Consider the following 21,418-nt stretch of genomic DNA (forward strand, 5'->3'; position numbering starts at 1 on the left):
ATATCAGGGGTGTCTTACCCCAACAGTGTTTGTCTCCAGAGGTTAAGTCATCTGTGTACCAAGTTTGGTTGAAATTGCTTGAGGCATTCCAGAGTAATTAGCAATAGTTAGACTTATATACCGCTTCATAGGGCTTTCAGCCCTCTCTAAGCGGTTTACAGAGTCAGCATATTGCCCCCAACAACAATCCGGGTCCTCATTTTACCCACCTCGGAAGGATGGAAGGCTGAGTCAACCTTGAGCCGGTGAGATTTGAACAGCCGAACTGCTGAACTGCAGTCAGCTGAAGTAGCCTGCAGTGCTGCATTATACTATACTAAATTATACTAAATAATAATAATATATAAATAAATAATAGAAGATTATGCTTGTAGAATGGGAGAGTTATGTATTAAAAAGTTAAAAGTACTAATTCTTTGATTTTTTTTGGGTGGGTGGATGTTTTAGGCTATCTTTGAAACACAAGAGGCCGCTAAGGACATCACTCCAGAGCTGGGCCACCAAATGTCAGCTTTACTTTTGACAGAACTCTTGACTTTTCTGCAATGGTAAGATAGCAAATTGTTGGCAATGTGATATAATTTAATTTAATTTAATTTATTAGATTTATAGGCCGCCCAATCCCGGAGGACTCCAGGCGGCTTACACAGAACAAAAAAAGAAAAACAAACAAAATAAAAAAAAAGATTAAAATTCTCCAACACGCATACATTCAAATTGGGGCTGGACCCTACATAATAAGGTCAACAGCCCCAGGCCTGCCGGAACAGCCAAGTTTTAACAGCTTTTCTGAAGGCCATGAGGGTGGGCGAGGTCCAGACTTCTGGGGGTAGCTGATTCCACAGGGTCGGAGCGGCCACAGAGAAGGCCCTCCTCCGAGGTCCTGCCAGCCGATACTGTCCGGCTGACGGCGTCCTAAGGAGGCCCACCCTGTGGGATCTTATTGGCAGTTGGGAGGTATGCGGCAGTAGGCGGTCTCGCAAATACACTGGTCCTGAGCCATGTAGGGCTTTAAAGGTAATGACCAACACCTTGAATTGCATCCGGAGACCAATTGGCAGCCAGTGCAGCTCGCGGAGGATAGGTGTAATATGGTAATATTGATTTGATTGATTGATTTTATTATATTTATATGTCATGGCATGCTTGGCTACCAATGTAAAGTTACTAATGATTGTTTTCATTTTTATGATTTCTCTAGCTACAAGAGAGACCTGGAGACTTTCATTAGAAGAAATCAACAGCATCGATATTTTGAACCGCTAATAATTGCAAACATGAACAATTTCGAGAATTTCCGGTAAGAACAAATTTAGTACTGCAAATTTCTTACATAATAGAGTTGTGCAAAATGTTTGAAACTTCTCAGTTTTTTTTCTTATCCATAATGTCCTTCACTGCATTATTACCCCAAACATTCTACTTCCTATTTCTCGTTAGCATAGCAGTTCACAAGGTAATTCTTTCATTTTTTTTCCAAGCCACTTCATCATTCCTTCCCTTTTCTTACCTCCATTTTCCATCCATTTTCTTAGGAGATTCATCTTATACTCTTTCCAAACAGGATTTACAATCATTGTACTTTCTCTCTAGTTTCTTTCATTTTCCTTCCTTTTCATCCATTTTTCCCCAAAACATGCCTTGATATTTTCAGAAAATTGTCTATCAAACCATCTGTTCTCATCCATGTATTCTTTACTAATTCTTTTAGTCAGTCATACATTTTTCTAAGTGTACATATGAATACACTTAAATCATTTATTCAGAACAAAAAGATCTGTTTCTAAGCATATATTATTCTTATTCATTTTTTTGTCTCTAAATGCTCTCATTTGGTTTCCACTATGCATTCATGTTGTCCTTCAGAATAATTATTTCCTCCTGGATTACATCTGTACAAACTGTTGCATAATGTTTAATTCTTCCACGACCCCATTTAGTGAAGGGTAACAGATATATTTGTTTTCATACTTGTATACATACTCAAAATAACCTAAATGAAAGCATGTAATGCTTTATTATAGCATGCATATATATATATATATATATATATATATATATATATATATATATATATATATATATATATATATATATATATATATATATATATATATATATATATATATATATATATATATATATATATGAGAGAGGGAGAGAACAATATATATAATAATTTTTATTTATTGTTGCCCATCTCTAAGTCCAGGAAACTCTGAGAAATTTACATACAAGATACAACAAACATTCAATGATTATAAATAAAAATGGATTCAAATTACAGAAGCTAAGATGAACTAAAAATCAAGAGTTTAAAGGGGAGAGGTAGGGTGCCTTCTCTGCCAGTGTTCCAACCACCTCCAGCTAGCAACTTCTCCAGAACCTCATGCCTGTCATGGCCAGATTTTAAGGCTTTTCCTGAGGGCTGATCTTACCTTCTGAGGTATAATGTTTTAGAACAGGGGTGTCAAACTCATGTCATCACAGCGACATCACATGACATATCAGGACTTTTTTCTCCTTCGCTTAACCAAATGTGGGTATGGACAGCGCTTGATGCATCCAGGCCACGGGCCCGGAGTTTGACAGCCCTGTTCTAAAGGGTAGGAGCATTGGCCAAAAACAGGCTCTTTTCCTGGATCTTCCCAACCAAAATTCCTTGGCTTATGGGATGCATATTGGGTCCCTTCTGCCAGCACAAGTGGGGTGGGCCAGTCCCATTGGGGATAGACAGTTCTGCAGACATCCTGGACCCCTGCCATAAAGGACTTTAAAGATAATAACCAACATCTTGAACTATGCCTGCAAGCAAATCAGCAGCCAGTGCAACTTTTGTAACACTGGTGTTACATGTGCCACCCTAAGGGGGCTCTCCAAAACTGTTCACACCGCTGCCTTCTGGATCAATTGTAGCTTCTGAATGTCTTCAAGGGTAAATGCCCTGTACTTTTTGTTGAAGTTTTTGTGTTTTCCCTCCCCCTCCTTGGGTTTATGCGCCGCCCTGAGTCCCGCTGGGAATAGGGCGGCATATAAATAAAATGAACCTCGAACCTAGCTCCAATCAGACCTACAGTTTGACTTCTCCGCATATATTCATCAACTCCACTCCGCATACTGTGCCTACTTTCATTCAGGCTATTACATTCTTCCCATTTCTTTTCACAGACAATTTACCTGGGCTTTTTTGGGTGGTCCCTTTGTTTATACATCCTTTTAAATATTTAATCCTTTTATATTCCATACACACACATACACACACACTGTGTAATGGGTGTATAATAAATTTATATGTATGTATGTTTGTATGTATGTATATATCTGTAACGGGCAGCAGAATTGGTCAATTCAATCTTTCATATGACATTTTTTAGTAAGACAGAAGAAGATATAATAGCAATAGCACTTACACTTATATACAGCTTCACAATGCCTTTTTAACAGCATATTGCCCCCAACAATCTGGATCCTCATTTTACCCGCTTTGGAAGGATGGAAGGCTGAGTCAACCTTAAGCCTGGTGAGATTGGATCTGCCAAACTGCTGGCAGCCGGCAGTCAGTAGAAGTAGCCTGCAGTACTGCACTCTAACCACTGCACCACTCAATATCTCTTTGCTGTTGATGAATTGTGCTCTTGATTTTGCAGCTCAGATCTTATAGCCAAAAGTCAGGATTCGAAAAGCTTCAAATACCCACTCGTTATGAATGTCTTCATTTAATGCTAAAAGGAGATATCCTTCAAGTTGAGCTTCAATTGTAATGACTTCATGGCCTCATCTGTGTTTTACAGCAATGGTTTCCATTGTTCTATTCTGGATTTTATTTTAATTTGCCAGTCAACTTGCCTTGCAGTCCTGATACTCGCTGGAGGTCTGCTTTCAAAGTGCTAACTTGACCCAGTTCTGCTTCGCTTCCAAGCACAGACATTAGCTAGGTGTTGCTTCCTTTTGAGACTGAATGCTAAATGGATGTAATTTATGCAGACTTTTATCCAGAGTTGCCTGGAGTTGGGCGGCATCTAAATTGAAAAGATTACATTAGTATTATCATTATCATTATGATTATTATTGCTGCTGTCATTATTCTGATTTGTTATGTATACTTTTTGGGTTAAGAATTGCATAGCATTATATTCACTGGATTTTGTAAGCTGCTGTAAGCAAAAAGAACTGATGTTTTAAAATATCTAAAAAACCAGGCCTTTAATTCGTTATTAATTGGATTTTCAGGGCCCTTACGGAGAAAAGCACAGATTCAACTCAGAGCGATGTTAAAACGAACATCTTTTCCATGCTTGATGACCTTCAGACGACTGGGGTTAATGGGCTTCTTGAACCCTTGTTTTCAGAAATACAGGTATTGTTACAGATATATACTACAAAGCTACTTTCCTAGCTCATTCAAGATTCTTTGCTGCCCGAGGCAAAGCATAAGATGAAACTTAAACCTTCTCCATTCAATGAAGGTGAAGAGATGACTTTCTCTGGAGTTCTAAGGATGGAAAAACACCTTCATCCTACTATTCTGCGAAAAACAGACTACGTTTTATGATAGTTTTCTCTTCCACTGGAAGGCAACAGGGGTGGGGGACGGGCATGGATTAAAAAGAATAGCCACAGGTTTGTCAGCCTCCAAGAAAACTACCCATTCCCAATGAATAGTTATCCTTGCTCTTTACTCTTCAATGGAAAAATAGTGTCCCCCAGAAAAACCGTGTCCATAACCATCTTAATAATGTCTGGGAAAAGTTGCATAAAATGCTTATAATAAATTATAATGAACATTAAGGGAGCAAAAGAGCCCACCTTGTGATAGCCTGAGCTATGAAGAAGAAAGGATAGTACAAGTGTCTTTGTTTATTTATTTTTTTCAAGTCACGTTTAAACTAACAGAATTAGTTGCTGCTTGAAAAATATCTAATCAAGTTTCTGGGAAATTCTTTTTTTAAAAAAAACAATTTTTAAAATTTGTTCTTCAGACACTTTTGAAAAAGTTTAATAACAAGAAATGGGATTCCTGTGGTGGCGTTATGGATGAAATAATTACAGCCCTGGATGCCCGTATCCTTGTGTTCAAGAAGCTTAAAAACCCTCATCGCCAGGTGAGCTGATGCAAGGAACTGCAAGTGCAAACATTTTTATGCTTTTCAAAATTTAATATTAAGAATGAAGTGAGCCAATTCATGCAACCTAAGCCTTGAGGTGGACAAATAAGAGTTAAATGTGTTTTTTTTAAAAAAAAAAACTTTTCATGATGTATACATGTATTGCCATCATTACCTGTTTCCCTTTTTAAACATGTTTTTTTGAAACCTTTCAAAAGCCTGTCTCAAAGTGCTTTTTCAGGAGGCAACTCGATTTTTTTGGTTTTTTTCTTTTGAAGATGTTTCACTTCTCATCCAAAATGTTTCTTCAACTCTTGACAAGATAGTGGAGAATGGAAGGATTTATATTCCTTGCAGACAGCTGGTCATTTGCATCCTTTTAGAGGGTCGTTGAAACACTTGGAGGTTTTTCTGTGTCCTCAGGGTCACTTGAGTAATGCTCCTGGTTTCTGTAGTCTGCAATTTTTCCTCTAGAAATCCATTCCCGCTCCCACACCAAAGGGGGGTTCATCCCAAATTGTATAACTAAAAGCCTGTAGAGATTCTCAGTTATCCAGGTCATGGTTGTCCCAAAGGTGCTTTTTCAGGAGGCAACTGGACTTCCTTGTTTTTTTTTTCTTTTGAAGACGTTTCGCTTCTCATCCAAGAAGCTTCTTCAGCTTCTTACAAAAGCCTTCACAACCAATGTATCAAAAGGTGAAAATGGAATCAATGCACATCGTGTATGCATAGTTAATTACTTTCTGAAATAGCTGTTTTCTGTCTCCATTTGTTAGAATGGTGCAAATGTTGTAAATTAAGATCAAAAGCAGCTGTCATTAAAACGTTTTTTTTTAAAGGTTAAGGTTTTCCCTTTCCAGTTGTATCCAACTCTAGGGGGCAGTTCTCCTCTCTGAGAGAGCCAGCGTTGCCCAAAGATGCCTCCATGGTCATGTGGCTGGCATGACTATACCCCAAGGTGCACAGAATGTTATTAAGCTAGATTGACAGCAGCTGGGGAAGAACAGGAGCCTGTCACACGGTGCTGGGGTCTCAAACTGAGAAACGTATGTTTGACAAGCCTAGATTCTTAACAGCTAGGCCGCCATGCCCTCTTGAAAACTAATTACAGGAAGGGAAAAACTTAAAGGCTTTTTATCACAGCTTACGTTAAAGCTGAGAGCCACCATTTTCCTTTCATCACCACCAAGGTGACTTCAACCCAAAGATGGAAACTCGTCTTTAACATATCTTTTTTCTGGTCTGGATTTCAATATATTATCTCTGATGGAATCAGATGAAGGCAGCAGGAAAAGAACTCTCAGTTTTCTGAATACTCTTTCCTAGATCCAGTCCCCTGTGCATTTTTGCTGAAATCCTAATTGAAAACATGAGAGGAGAGTTGCTAGTTGAAGGGGAGAAGTTGTCTTCTGGAAGTAGAGAAACATCCAGAATTTTTCTGGCATCAAAAGTCCCTTCCCCCCTCTCCATTTCACAATTATAGTTAGTGCATCTTTGGAATCCCTAAGAGTGACAAAATGGTAGGACAATTGTTCTTTTTCCTGTTTTAAATTGTATTCCATCTATTTTTTAAGAGAACACGGCAGCATTCCTTGTTCGAGCTGTCCTGGAACAGCTCAAAGCTGCCAATGTCACTTGGGGTCTCATTCTGTTACTCCAACAAAGGAGCCTCGTTTTCTTTCTTCTAAAAGATTTTGGCTTGTTTTTGTCAGGATGGACACCATGCTCAATTCTAAACCTTGTCTTTCCATCCATTTAATCCCTCCTTTATGAATTGACTTACTCAGCAGGAAGTTCATGGAAATGACAAGATTCGTGTCTTTATTGCGGTGAAAATGATGCCATGTACTAAAGAAAAACTTCCCTGCTCCAATCCACAACAGTCAAGGCCTCCTTATAGAATCTCTGCTTGAGGTTTAAGTGCCTCAATAATTTATGGTCTTGGAAGGCTCCTGATGAGGCAGTGGCTGATGATTTAGCTTCTACCGTTTGTTTCTAAAATCCAGTACAAATTCCCAAGCAAATATCTGTTTTGTTTCACCTCCTAATTGTAGACAGTAAATCTGCAGCATAGTGTTCTGCAGCGATCAGAATATCAGAATAAATCCTGCCTATAAGTTTATGCAGGTGTAAAGTACACCTCAATAAAATCTCATTTCCATTTTATGCATGCATAAAATACGTAAAATAGATTTGAATAAATTACATACAAAATACATGATTAAATCCCAATCAGATTTAGTAGACATTCCAGTTTAACAGACACCCCTTTCCTTTATTAGCTCCTCAAATTGATGGTTAATGGGATTTTGATCTGGTTGGTGAGCAGCATAAGCAGTTTTACTGTTTATTTCTCATCATTCACAATCATAATTATAATCCTCTCAATACTTTCAAATCAAATGATCCAAAAATAACAGACATAAATCCAAATACATGAGATTTTCATTACTATATCAGATAACTGCAGTGTATATACCGGGTAAGAAACTACAAACAGGAGATTTGAAACTTTGTATGAATTATTAGTACTCTACAATGATTGTAACTTGGTGGTGGACTTCATATTATGTAGTCCAAAGTTTCAGTCTTCACCTTCTCCAGGTAATGCTAGAAAACCTTCTGAAACTGTGGCTCTTGCTAGGTAGTGTAGACTAGGAGTGGGCCATATAGGCCCTTCCAGATATTACTGAACTGTGACTCCCAGGACCATGCACTATTAGTCACTCTGGGTGGAATTGCTGGGAATTGTTTACTGAAGAATAGCCCACCTATGGCTCTTTGCTGAAGTATCCAACATTGAATTTGATTTATTCCTCTATTGACTTTGCTTGTTGGACACCAGTTGGGGAGATCACAAATGGAGATAACATGACCCCAGGTTCTGCAATCATTGTAAATTGTTAATACATGCTGGTAGCCAAGTGGTCAAATTTTGATCACGTGACCATGGGGATGCTGCAACAGTCATACTGTGTGAGTATCAATTGTTGAATCATTTTTCCAGTGCCATTGTAACTTTGAATGGTCACTAAATGAATGGGGGTAAGTTGAGGATTTCCTGTAATATATGGCCCCAAGAGATTTTGTTTTAAGGAAATACATTAAAAATGTTTTCTTAGCACCTCTCCACAGGCCATAGAAACTATTTTGGTCTTAGGAGAAACCAGTTATGCACCTGTTGATGGCATTTTTATAACTCTAACGGTAGAATTTGTTTTTACCCCTGTAACTGATCTACGAAAGTTAACCTCTGCTTCTTCTGTTATAGGTTATCATGGAAAGAATTCACCTCTATCTAGTCCAAAAATACATTCAAAAGATTATATGGAAAAAAATCAAAATCAAATCTCCTGAAAAGCAAAATCAATTGTCTGAACTTATCTACTACGATGCCTCTATTTTGTACAAATTTTGCATAGAGAATGTAAGTCTGCATCTCCAGTCCTGTAATACCAGTCTGGATGCCTCGTTGACCTTGGGGCATCCATTAATGTTCACTTTAGAGTGAAAAGGCTTTGTTGTTTAACAAATAGATGATTTGGAGAGACAGATAAAAGGTAGCCAACTGGAACTCAGGTAGCCAACTGGTACTTACGCTGTGAAATCATATTTTGGCGGTAAAGGGGGATAGGCAGACTTCAATCTTCAGTAAGCCTACTTTCCTCTCTTTCCAACCTAAATCCCACAATCTTCTGAAAAGTTCCTGCTAGATTAAGAAGTATACACCAGTTCAGTTCAGAGTACGTGCTTTGCATACAGACATTCTCTACTTCTGAGCAGGACATGAAAAGATTCCCATATGAAATCTACCAGTCAGTGTAGATCAATGTTTTAGATTGTTTTAATTGCATGTTTCAAGTCCAATACTCGTGACTATTCTAGAGGCTGTTCTAAAGAGTAATAAGGAAATACATAGAAGCATCAGGAGGACTATGTACAAAGTACTGCTGTCCACCCCTCTAACTTAGGGGAGATTCTAACACTTTGCATCCAATGATTATTTTTGGAACAGGAGTAAGAAATTAGGGAAGTAAACCTTTTGTTGTTGCTGCTGCTGGTGGTGGTGTTATCTCTTTTATTCATTAAACATGAAACTCAGTCAACTGAACATTTTAAAACAGCAGCCACCAACTGGTGGTCCATGGCCCACTGGTGGTCCGCAGAAAAAATATTTGCATTTCTTATATTGCACTAAACACTATTTATCTTTTTTTAAATTCATATTAGTGGTCCGTATGATTCATAAAAAATTATAAAAATTATGAATTTAGTGGTCCCTGAAGTCTGAAAGGTTGGTGACCCCTGTTTTAAAATGTATCACAAATATTGACTGGTGTGATGGTTGATACGGGTTGCTGCCAGCACCCTAGGTATCTACCAAGTATGTATCTTCTTAAAATGTACAATGTTCAGTAGCACAGTTTTTTGCAGTTCCACTGGTGTTATTGCAGGAAGCTGTAATTTCTTGATGTATTTTGTAAAATTCTTGGATATGGTACCAAGTGCCCCAATGACAGTGGAGTATCACTGTTACATGTTTCATCAATAATCGTGTAGTTTTGATGCCAGGTCGCAATATTTCTTTAATAATAACAACAACAACAACAACAACAGTATCATACTATCATAGTCAAGTCACATCATTGGAGAGGGTGCTGCTGAAATTTTCAGTGCCACCTACTCCAATTTCAGGAATTTGGTTGTTTATTGAAGCAAAATATGTGCTTCACCTATTCAGTGTTCCATATATATGTTCTTGTTTTTACAGATAATCCTTGACTTATCACCATTCATTTAGTGACTTTTAAAGCTACAGCAGCACTGAAAAAAGTGACTTATGACTGATTTTCACACTTATGACCATTGCGGCATGCCCATGGTCACATGATCAACATTTGGGCGCTTGGCAACTGTCATGTACTTATGACAGATGCAGTGTCCTGGGGTCAAGTGATCACGATTTGTAACCTTCACAGCTGGCTTTGGCAAGCAAAGTGAATGGGGCAAGTAGATTCACTTAACAACTATATGATTCACAATTGCAGTGATTTGCTTAATGACTATGACAAAATGTCATAAAATTGGATGTGACTCATTTAACTGCTGTCTTGCTTAGTACTGGAATTTGGGGACTCAATTGTGATCATAAGTCAAGGACTACCTGTATTTCTAGAAGAAAAAGTGTACTATTTTTTAATGCAAATTTTATTGAAAGTATTAAAAAGAATATAACAATTAACACAAACTAATACAGAATTTTAAGACAGAAAAGAACGAAGACAAAGGTAGGGAAAGAAAAGATAAAAAGAAATAGAAAGAAGACGCTTCCAACTTCCTTTGCAGCAAATAAAAAAGCATGATTACAAAATTATCTCTTATAAAAATAAATTATCTCTTTATATATAAATTATATATATATAAATTATCTCTTATATATATAAAAAGTGTATTTTATTTTTCAGTGAGGCTGCTAAGATGGTCTTCAGAGGTGGGTGGGGAGGTGGGGGCATGCAGGCTTTAGGTTGCCCATTTCCTAGTTTGAGCATTATTTCGAAGTATATGAGTGAGAGAATTTATAATTGGTAGGAATTTGCAGAGTGAAATATTTAAACTCTCTATTTTATTTTGTTAGGGGTCTAATGCCACATGGCTGAAGTCTGCTATCCCAAGTTTGGCTGAAATCATCAGACTTCAAGATCCAGATGCTATTAAACTTGAAGTCAGTGCACTTGCCAGTAATTATCCTGATATCAAGTAAGGGGGAAAAGTCTTTATGAATTTGCTTTTACCGACTAACCCAGCAACAATTGATTCCTCTGATTTTGTGCCACTAACACCACCATCTACACTAGCATGGCCAATGTGTGCATTTCCCACCATTTCATTTGAAACCACAGAATCCCAATTTTGCATCCCTCAGAGTTCTCTATGGAGATTCACAACCACCTAAGTCATAGTGCTTTTTTCCAAAAGGTAACTGGACTTTCTTGGGGTTTTGTATAAAAAACCATTTTGCTTCTCATCCAGAACTGAAGAAGCTTCTCGGATGAAAAGTGAAATGTTTTCAAAGGGAAAAAAAGTTCAGTTGCCTTTTTGGGGGGGGGGAGCCCCTTTGGGATTCCTTAGAATTCCCTCTAAACGCAATTTCCAAAAGCCAGGCAGCATAGTTTCTTGAAATCTCAAAAGATTTTGAGAACTAGTTTCATACTGCATCTAAATCTCTTTAAATTTAAATGAAAAATGAACGTTTCCACTGCACTGATGGGAGCCACGCTTATTGTATCTTTGGTGGCTCCTAGGAAGGAAAGCAGCAGAAAGAAAAGGTTAAAATTCTCCTTCAATTATCCTATGAAATATACATCAAAATTTGCTGTAGTTGGATGGTATACAGGTAGCTATTGAGGTACGATCGGTTGCTTAGCAACTGCTAGAAGTTACAACCTACCTAAAAAAGAGGACTTGCAATCTGGATTTGAGGTTCCAATTGTCATCTTCCCCCCCCCCCCCCCGCCGCCCATAGTCATGTTCACATTTATGGCCATTTGCAGCCTCTAACAATCGGATGATCATATTTTACAGCAGTTTTGTTGAAAACCAGCACTTCTGGCTTTTGACAAAACCTTACCACAGCGAAACAGTGGGTTTGCTTAAGAACAACAGCTTTCACCCTTATGATTGTCACATTTACTTAACCCCCACCACAAATAACAAATGTACAATCAGATCTGTCACTGACTTGTTTACAACCGTTAGGACTTGCAACAACCATAATGATGACTCATATTCTCAATGAAGGCATCAATACTTCTCAATTAAGAACCTGATTTCTGTTAGTTCCCATGTATAATGAATAACAATAGAATGAAAAATGCAGCTTCTACCTTGAAAAAACAAGTGACACTCCACGGGAAATACCATGTTTCCCTGAAAATAAGACAGGGTCTTATTTTCTTTTGCCTCCCCTCCCCCCACACACAATAAGTGCCTGCCATATTTTCAGGGAGATTTTATTATTTTTGAGGTGCAGGAGGTGGCTAGTGTAGTCACCTCATGGCTGCTGCTGTGTTGCAATATTTTCAGGAGGGGGCTTATTTTAGTGCATGTGCTCAAAAGCCTGATTGGGCTTATTATTCAGGGAGGTCTTATTTTCAGGGAAACAGGGTATTTGTTGCTGAGTTTCTTCCTTTTTCATTCTTTCCAGTGCTATCTTTGTGGCTGAAAGGGGCACGTTGAAACATGTTTCTGTTTGCTCTGAGTATCTGTTGTTGTCTTTTATAAATGGGGTTATTTTTTCTTCCATTCAGTTATGAGCCTCGGTGGGGCAATGGTTAGAGTGCAGTACTGCAGGCTGCTGCTTCTGCCTGCCAGCTGCCTGCAATTTGGCAGTTCAAATCTCACCAGGCTCAAGGTTGACTCAGCCTTCCATCCTTCCAAAGTGGGTAAAATGAGGACCCAAATTATTGGGGGCAATAGGCTGACTCTGTAAGCCGCTTAGAGAGAACTGTAAAGCACTGTAAAGCGGTATCTGTTGCTATTGCTATGTCTACTTCTCTGAGTTTTCTTGGTGGGGTTTTTCAGAAGTAATTTGCCATTACCTCCTTCCTACAGCAACCAGAAAAAAGCTGACCCAACCTAGATAGTTTTGTGCCTAAGGTGGGACTAGAATTTACAGTCTCCCGGTTTCTAATCTGCTACCTTAACCACTACACCACACCAGTCTGGCTCCTTAAAACTGTACACGAAGCTGAAATGACTGCTTCTCATCTCATCTTGCCATTTTTCTCGCCACGTTGCTCTGTCATTCTTCATGCTTCTTTTTTTTTGTCTTTCCAATACAGACGGAAACATCTCATTGCCATCTTGCACATTAAGCACTTATCCACTAGCAACATTAGCAACATTGTGAGTGTGCTAGACATTCATGGAGGTGTCACGCAGCCATCATCATTGCTGTTTCCAGGCATTAAGGTGCCATTTCCACTGCTCTGATTTGAACTACGCCTACTGTACCTTTTGTAACTTCTAGGCAGGATAGAAGCAGAAAGAAAAGCTGGATTATTCTATCCTATGCAATATGTATCAAAATTTGCTGCCGTTGGATGGTATACAGATAGCCCTTGACTTATGACCAGTTTTTCAGAAGTAATTTGCATTGCCTCCTTCCTAGAGCTGGCAGAAACAGACTGACCCAAGATCATCTAAGATAGCTTTGCGCCTATGTTGGAACTAAAATTCACTGTCTCCCGGTTTCTAACCTGATCACTTAACTGCTACACCAGTCTGGCTCCTTATAACTGCATACAAAGCTAAAATTCCTGTTTCTCATCTCACCATTTTTCTTGCTACTTTACTCTGTCATTTCTCATCCTGTTTTTTTCCTCTTTCCGATACAGAAAGAAACATCTCTGTGCCATCTTGAACATTAAGTCCTTATCCAATGCCAAGATTAAAAGCATTGTGAGCGTACTAAAGATCCGTGGAGATGCCACACTGACATAATTATCACTGTTTTCAGGTGTCAGTGTACCATTTAAATAACTGGGATAGTTTCCATTTATGGAAAAAAGTTGTATTGTGTTTAATAAAGTCCTACTACTGGCATAATTCTATAACTCAACATTCAACCCTGGAAAAATAGTGAAGTTTAGATCAGTGTTTCCCAACCTTGGCAACTTAAAGATGTCCGGAGGGAATCAAACTATTCTCCAAGGCACCTGAGGCTAGAACAAGAAGCAATGGGTGGAAACTGATCAAGGAGAGAAGCAACTTAGACCTGAGGAGAAATCTCCTGACAGAACAATTAATCAGTGGAAGAGCTTGCCTCCAGAAGTTGTGAATGCCCCAACAGTGGAAGTCTTTAAGAAGATGTTGTCTGAAACAGTATATAGAGTTTCCTGCCTAGGCAGGGGGTTGGACTAGAAGACCTCCAAGGTCCCTTTCAACTCTGCTATTGTATTGTATCCAGTTGTTAATTTGGGTTTCCCCCATTGACTTTGCTTGTGGGAAATTGTCTAGAAAGGTTGAAACTGATGCAACCATTATAAATACATGCTGGTTGCCAAGTGCCTCACTTTTGATCATGTGACCATGGAGATGCAGCGACAGTCGTTTTCAGTGCCATTGTGGCTTCAAATAGTCACTAAACAAATGGTTGTAAGTTGAGGACTACCTGCATATAAATCATCTTGCAGGAAGCATCTGGTACCTTCATGCTGGGTCATTTTCCCCTATAAAAAAACAGAGGCTATATCTTCTGCAAGCTACCTCATATAGGTGAGGTATAGGACATTCAGAGGTTGTTTCATTTTTCTGCTATTTTTTAAAGCATTTGGCTGAAAGAACACATGCTTTGCATGTGATTTCTCTGGGACAGGTGGAGTTAAGAAAACAAAGACCTTTGTGAAATTACAGAGGTTACAGAATGAGAAGAGCACTGTAGAAACAGCCTTAGTTAAGAAACAAAATCCAGCTAAAGCTCTCACATTAAACAAATGACCATATGAAAATCAAATGTAAATCGAGCTTTGCCTATTAGCCTATCACAGGGTTTCTCAACCTTGGCAACTTGAAGATGTCCGGACTTCAACTCCCAGAATTCCCCAGCCAGCGAATGCTGGCTGGGGAATTCTGGGAGTTGAAGTCTGGACATCTTCAAGTTGCCTAGGTTGAGAAACACTGGCCTATCATTATCAAAAGCCAGTTTTAACTCAGCATTTTGTTTAGAGCTCCTGAGATTAGAGCTGGTGTGGTGCAAAACTGACTAGAACAGGGATGTCAAATTCAAGGCCTACAGGCCGCTTAGATCTGGCCTGCAGGGCCACTCTGGAAGCAGCAAAAGACCAGTCTGTGGTCCCTCTACGGCAAAAACATGCTCCCGGTCTCCGTTTTCACTGGCACCGTGCTTGAACCAACCACCACGGGTGCCCCTGACACGAGAAACGTCAAGCCGGCCACGTCCACACACACACACACCCCTGAGGGCAAACACAGCCCTTATGCAGCCCTCAATGAAATTGAGTTTGACACCCCTGGACTGGAGGCTGCATTCAGATTCTTACTCGGCTATATAAAACGCAGTAGGTGATTTGGTGCTACTCATTCTCTCCCTGCTTCACTTACCTCACAAGGTTGTTGTGATGAATGAACACTGTGCCTCAAATGGCAGAAAGACATTAAGTAAGCTCCCCGTTGGGAGAGCGAGTATGTTCAACAAAGCGTTGTGAGAGTTGTATTGGAGAACACAAAAATCAGCATACAGAGGCACTGCAGTTTAAATAGGCTTCTACTTTCGTGGAAATAGAGGTATCAGAGTCCATCAAACAGTCCAAGTCATACACGGATAAGACAGTCAGTTATCAATGTCTTTCAGTGAAGGGATTGTGAGCTATTGTAAGTTTTGCAACTGTTAGCAAACTTTTTTGTAATTATAATTATATAACCAGTTCAGTAATTATATAACCAGTTCAGCATTCAAAGTTTGCTAACAGTTGCAAAACTTACAATAGCTCACGGCACTCAGATCAGTTCAGCCTAGCATCTTAACAAACACAGAGAGAGCTAATAGTCCTCCTGGCTCCCTCTTATGGCGGATTATAATCACATTATACAGTATGCTTTAAAGAAACAGGTATAGCATTGTTACATGATTTATATATTGCCAACCCGTTAGAATTATATTCCTAACAGACGTTACTAATAGTCGTCAATTTATGACCACAATTGAGCCCAAAATTTAGGCTGCTAAGTAAGAAATTTGTTAAAGTTCACTTTGTCCCATTTTACACCATTTCTTGCCACATTTGTTAAGTGAGTCACTGCTGTTGTTAAATGAATAACACAGTTATTAAGTGAATCTGGCAGGCATCCAAATGTAAATCATGTGGCCATGAGGTCATAAGTGTGAAAAATGGTCATAAGTCACTTTTTTCAGTGCTGTTGTAACTTTAGTTTAAGTCAAGGGCTACATGTATGTACATATTAATATTTGTACACAATAGTTGTAAATACAAACAAGTTTCTGTGTATAGTGTGCTTCATTTTTAACTATGATATTGTTTTTCTAACTAAGATATATTTCCATGAAAGTATTTTTTTTCAAATATGCATTAAAATGTAATTACTATCAGCTCGTGTTCGTCCCATCTCCAGGATATATGCACATACAACTGAAGTCAAAAGAGCAGGTTTAAAAGCAAGGGGATGGATGCTGGTGCTCCATAACAAAGAACATCTATGGGAATGCATTTTTATTAAATTATGAAGTATTATAAAATACAAAAATAAATAAGAGGACAGTGAGGGGAAAGGGGAAACAAAAGTGAGGAAGGATAGGGAAAGAAAAAGAAACACTGACATTGGACTCTCTGTTATAGTAGAATAAGGCATTAACAACAGATCCTTGTTGTTTTACCATAATAGTATGAACCAGTCATTTCTATCTATGAATCTAATTTGTAAAACCCCAAATCAAAGTTTCATTCTAAGAACGTCCATGTAGCTATTGTAGATTTTATCAGCTGTTTCATCATAGATAGTTTGTATTCAAGAATTGGGATGGTAGGAGAACAAAAACGGAAACCGATAGAGAGAGAATAGAAGTATGGGCTCACAAAAGGAATAGGGCTTAGATTTTCCAAATACTTATTATATTTTATATTATATTTTATATTTTTATACTATAGGAAATAGACTGTAGATTGCACTTTCTTTCCAAGGACATAGCAGATCACACAACACATTTGAAGTTTTTGTGCTTTCCTTTTTACCAAGTAAAACACGTTCCTCTGTTTACCATCACAAACAAATCAAAATTTCAAGTCAGTATTTTTCTCAAAACATTATCCTAAATTAAGGTCTTATCATGGATTTTTTATTACAATCCACACAGGTTTTAGCATGCTCTATTGATCTCATTTGGCTTAATTTGGCCCTTCTCAGGGCAATACTATGAATTACCATCAAGGTTTTCTCCAAACAGGAGACAAAAATAAAATCAATGTGTGAATATGTTTATAATCCATGCACAATTTTGTATTTGCTTGTTGAACTGTTGAAAATGGATGAATATCAAGAAAGGTTAGATGCAATTATTAAAGGAAGAAATAATTGTACTGATTTGTGTTTGTTGTAATCTGAAAAATCTAAGTGGTTTATCTTATTAATAAAAAAAATATTTTCATGTTAATTATTTGATTCGGGTTCATTGCTTGATGGATTCTAAAAACACATATATTCACTTTAGAAACAATCAATTTATTACAGTCTTTGACCAGAGACCAGAAGAATTAAAACGCTCAGTAAACACACAATAAAAAACTCTAGTATAAAATAATAAATAACTAAAATATATAATAAAATACAGTCTGTCAACTACACATGGTCTAATTATACTACATTTACAGTCCATAAACAATGTGGCCCGTCGATGGTTGGCACTATTAAAAATAGCAACGAAAAGCATTATTGCGGCAATCAGAGGTTTTCACCTCTCCGGAATCACAGAGATTTGAAAAGAAGAGAAAAATCTGAAAAAAGGTTGATAAAATTAGGAGGAAATGGCAAAAAAATATATAAGTGATGGAATGAACTAAAGGCTTTAAGCCTCACACAGGACATCGCCAAAGAGGGAGTGTTAATCTGAATATTTGAAATTTTCACCATTGGATGTAGCCGTGGAGAAGGACATTTCCCTGCAGAAGTTGAAGGAAGTTGGCATGGGATGATAATGGATGACAAAATAATGCTGGCACAAAAAATAATATGCCTCAACAAGATATCCTAAGCAAGAAATTACTTTTCCCTTTAGTCGCCTCCTTGCTTTTTTCCCTTGAGCAAAATCCATGCAGAACTTGGAGACATAAATCAGCTGCGTTTGCAGTTCATTGTCTCCTTGACCCTCTACAAGATCACATTCTTCACATACCCAAATAAACTGGCAGTCACAAGAAGGAAGACAGTAACAGCAGCAGTAGCATCACCTGAACTAGTTGTGATGATAACTTCAGCAGCTATGCTAACTCCCAGTTAAGGTAACATATGTTTTGGAGGAAATGTTTGCATGTTTACATGGCAGACGTGTCAGTTTGTATAGTAGTATGTGTTCCTGGTTGTAATATCATTTCATATGTGGTTAAATGTTAAATGCCCATGGATATTTACTATAAAATATCAGATGGAACATGAGCCTGTTTTTGTTTTATCCATTGTTTTCTCAATAAAAATATTTTGGAAACCACAGACTGAAAAGTACAGCTGTAGAAGAAACCAGCAGTTCTAGATCAAATCTCATTTATGTAACTGAGCTAGAATTAATACATGCCAGATTCTAATACAGCAGAACATGAGAAGAATGTGAACTTTCTAAAGAATAACTGAATTTTCCAAAAGATTCATGAGAAGAATATAATAGAAAAAAGGATGGAATGACCTTACTTGCGCCAAAAAATAGATGGAAAATATTGTTCCTGGAGAATGTCTACATACCTCATTACAATAATGGAAACTCTACTGTAATTGACTCTAGATATGCTGAAAAAGTAAGGTACTTTGGCAAGACATAGTCAAGATTGTTAAGAGGATTTGAATACTCATAAAGCAATTGTTTCCAATCTGGCATCCTTTAGTTGTGTCAAAATGGCAATTTCCAGAATTCCCTAGTACTGTAACCTTTGGAATTGTAGTTGCAAGACTTCTGAAAGAAGATTAGTTTAAAGATACAATAAAGTAAGACCCACTCACTCTATTCTATTAATAGTCTACACATCTGGCAAAAACCATGAGAATAGCTTGAGATTGTTTGTTTGTTTTTGGTCATCGCACAATCCAAAGCTTTACTGCAACCCCACAGAACAAGCTAAATCAATTATTACACTAGCTGCTTTAGTATAGTGATTAGAATTTTGGATGGCAGGCCCAAGTTCAAGTCCATTCCCAGCTATGGAGGTTTACTGCTGATTTGGCCATTTGCTTTTTCAGACTAATCTATTCCATGGGGATTTTGTTGTTGGGGGTGGGGGGATAGAATACTATGTATGCTAATTTGAGTTCTTGAAGAAAAGATTTATTGTAAAGCTAACAAATTTTACTCAACACCTATGCAAGTAGATTTCATGTCTTCCAGATTGCCACTTTAGAGTACCATCCATCCAGAAGACACTTTTTTTCTGGACTGAAAGAGTATGCTAGATCATGGGTAGCATTCTCAAGTGACTCTGTGTTGTCATACCTGTCATAAAATAAGAAGGATTCTTGTAGGCTATCCATCCCAACATTCTGCTCAATATACAGCTATACATCTGACCATGTTAGCTAGGAAGAATGGAATTGTAATTCTAGTCATCTGTAGGACTGTGATTTATAATGATGAACTGCAGTTCATAGACATACATCCTAAATCAGAAACAGGCCATCTGTTGCTCTATTGTTTGGCAGTTTAGTTCCCAGTAGCTTCTGCCAGCTTGGCCAATTACTGTCCAAAAATAACTGGGAGGCGCTATTAATATTTACAATGCATGAAAATGTTTTATAGAGCTTGTTGCAACAAATGAAAATGCCACCCCTCTGGAAACAATCGTGACCCGACAAATGCGCGAACGACAAAAGCGCACCGACAAAACCGCGGCACTAAAACCGCGATGTTAAAAGCGCGCCGACAAAAGCGCGCCGACAGAAGTGCAATTTAAGTTAAGGTAAGGTTTAGGGTTAGGGTTAGGGTTAGGGTTAGGGTTAGGGTTACAGCGCGCTTCTGTCAGCGCGCTGTTGTCACCGCGGTTTAGTCAGGCGCGCTTTTGTCGTTCGCGCATTTGTGGGTGAACCGGAAACAATAGACATTATTTTTCAAGCCTAACATTGTTTATTAATCATTTGGTCATTAAAAAAAAACAAGAATTACTGTACACCTTAGCAATAGGAAAAAAAAAGTGGGCAAACTATTTTCAAGGGAGAAAACTCCAAAAGACTAAATGTACTGCTTCCACTTGCCAAATCATTATAAACTCCTTCTTGACACTCTTACATCTTTATCTAGGAAATGATTTCCTAATGTAAAACCATGAAACATTTTGGCTACAGAAAAAAATATGTGCAAATAAAAGTACTTGCAAACTAGATGGGATGAGCTAAAATAACACTTTCCTATCAAAAACAGCAACTAAGAAACTTTGAAGAATGGTAATTCAACAATAGATCCACTGCTTGTGAGGGAAGAGATTATACACTGCAAATCCAAACTTTGCTTTTTCATTCTTGGATTGACCATAACTTTACTTTGTTTATAAACTTTGTACAATATAAATCATGTGCCATGCCAAACAACCAACTGACTCATCCAGTAGAGTTTACAATTTAGAGATTACGGGATTTCTACTTCGTCTCTATTTTATTTACATTAAAGAATCTTTTCCCCCTAACAAATTCCTTCTCCACTGCTAGCAGATGCCAAGACAAGAGTCAGAAGCCACAGATCCTGTATAGCTAGGGAAGTCAACTATATTGGTATCTTCTGAGGAACAAAACAATCAATAACAACTAACCATATCTCTGAAATTATGCAGAACAATGTATCTCAAGCACAAGTTTGAGAAAATTCACTTGTGAAAACTGTCAACTTGTGAGATGCTTTTGAGTGGAGGGAGCAGAGTAGCCGTGGCTTTGGGAGACTCTTGGTTTGAAAGGGTTTGAAGAGACAGAATTTAAGCGTATGTTCAAGACCACAATAGAGTTAATTTAAAAAGAAAACAAAATGTTGCTCATCTGTTTTGCTTTTGATAATACACCTGCGTAAGTAACTCTCCATTTTTTCTAGAGTTTGCATGCTATTCTCCTTCAGGCTAGAGGGGAAGGAGTACGGGATGAAAAAATGCAAATGGGGTGACGAAAAAAGGGAAAATGTGGATATTGTTCTTTCTTTTTTCCCACCATGGCCTTTTTTCAGTGTTTTTCAGTGTACTTTTCAACGAAAAGTACATTTCAGGCAATATATAAATAAAGCTAAAAATTAATGAATTTTTTAGAATATTATTTTTTACTAGGACTGCTGTTGATTTGTTTTAATCAACCCAAGAACTTTGAGATGATAGAAGTTCAGAGGTGGTATTGTGCCGGTTCTAACCAATTCAGGCAAACTGGTAGCGGAAATTGCGGGTGGGCCCGCCCACCTGCCCCAACTCTATGGCATCCCATTTAGACCCTTTTTTTAGGCAAAGCGCATATGCAGAAGGCGGAGCACATGCACGGACATGGTAGGGAAGGTAGATCAATACCACCCCTATACAAGTTATTTTAAACGTTTATTTGTTTGTTTAGAAAATATA

At 38.0% G+C, this 21,418-nt stretch overlaps 1 protein-coding gene across 4 annotated transcripts in view; it reads left to right on the top strand.

The window, feature by feature from the left end:
• Positions 1-17,292, top strand: part of TNFAIP2 (TNF alpha induced protein 2) — a 32,295-nt gene extending 15,003 nt beyond the window's left edge. The window contains exons 6-13 of one of the 4 annotated variants that reach the window (XM_087726755.1): positions 448-548; positions 1,202-1,300; positions 4,231-4,357; positions 4,980-5,102; positions 8,377-8,532; positions 10,741-10,862; positions 12,947-13,076; positions 16,790-17,292. In XM_087726755.1, the coding sequence (XP_087582881.1) occupies positions 448-548; positions 1,202-1,300; positions 4,231-4,357; positions 4,980-5,102; positions 8,377-8,532; positions 10,741-10,862; positions 12,947-13,076; positions 16,790-16,954 (1,023 nt within the window). In that variant the 3' untranslated portion in view covers positions 16,955-17,292. Of the gene's footprint in view, positions 1-447; positions 549-1,201; positions 1,301-4,230; positions 4,358-4,979; positions 5,103-8,376; positions 8,533-10,740; positions 10,863-12,946; positions 13,077-13,501; positions 13,713-16,789 lie in introns of those variants that run through there. The other 3 variants (XM_087726762.1, XM_087726765.1, XM_014058085.2) reach the window with 3 other exon arrangements.
• Positions 17,293-21,418: the final 4,126 nt, after the last annotated feature.

This window comes from Thamnophis sirtalis, unplaced genomic scaffold, assembly GCF_051295495.1.
Source record: "Thamnophis sirtalis isolate CommonGarterSnake01/CBP01778 unplaced genomic scaffold, rThaSir2_p1.2 scaffold_1, whole genome shotgun sequence".
Classification (NCBI taxonomy): domain Eukaryota; kingdom Metazoa; phylum Chordata; class Lepidosauria; order Squamata; family Natricidae; genus Thamnophis; species Thamnophis sirtalis.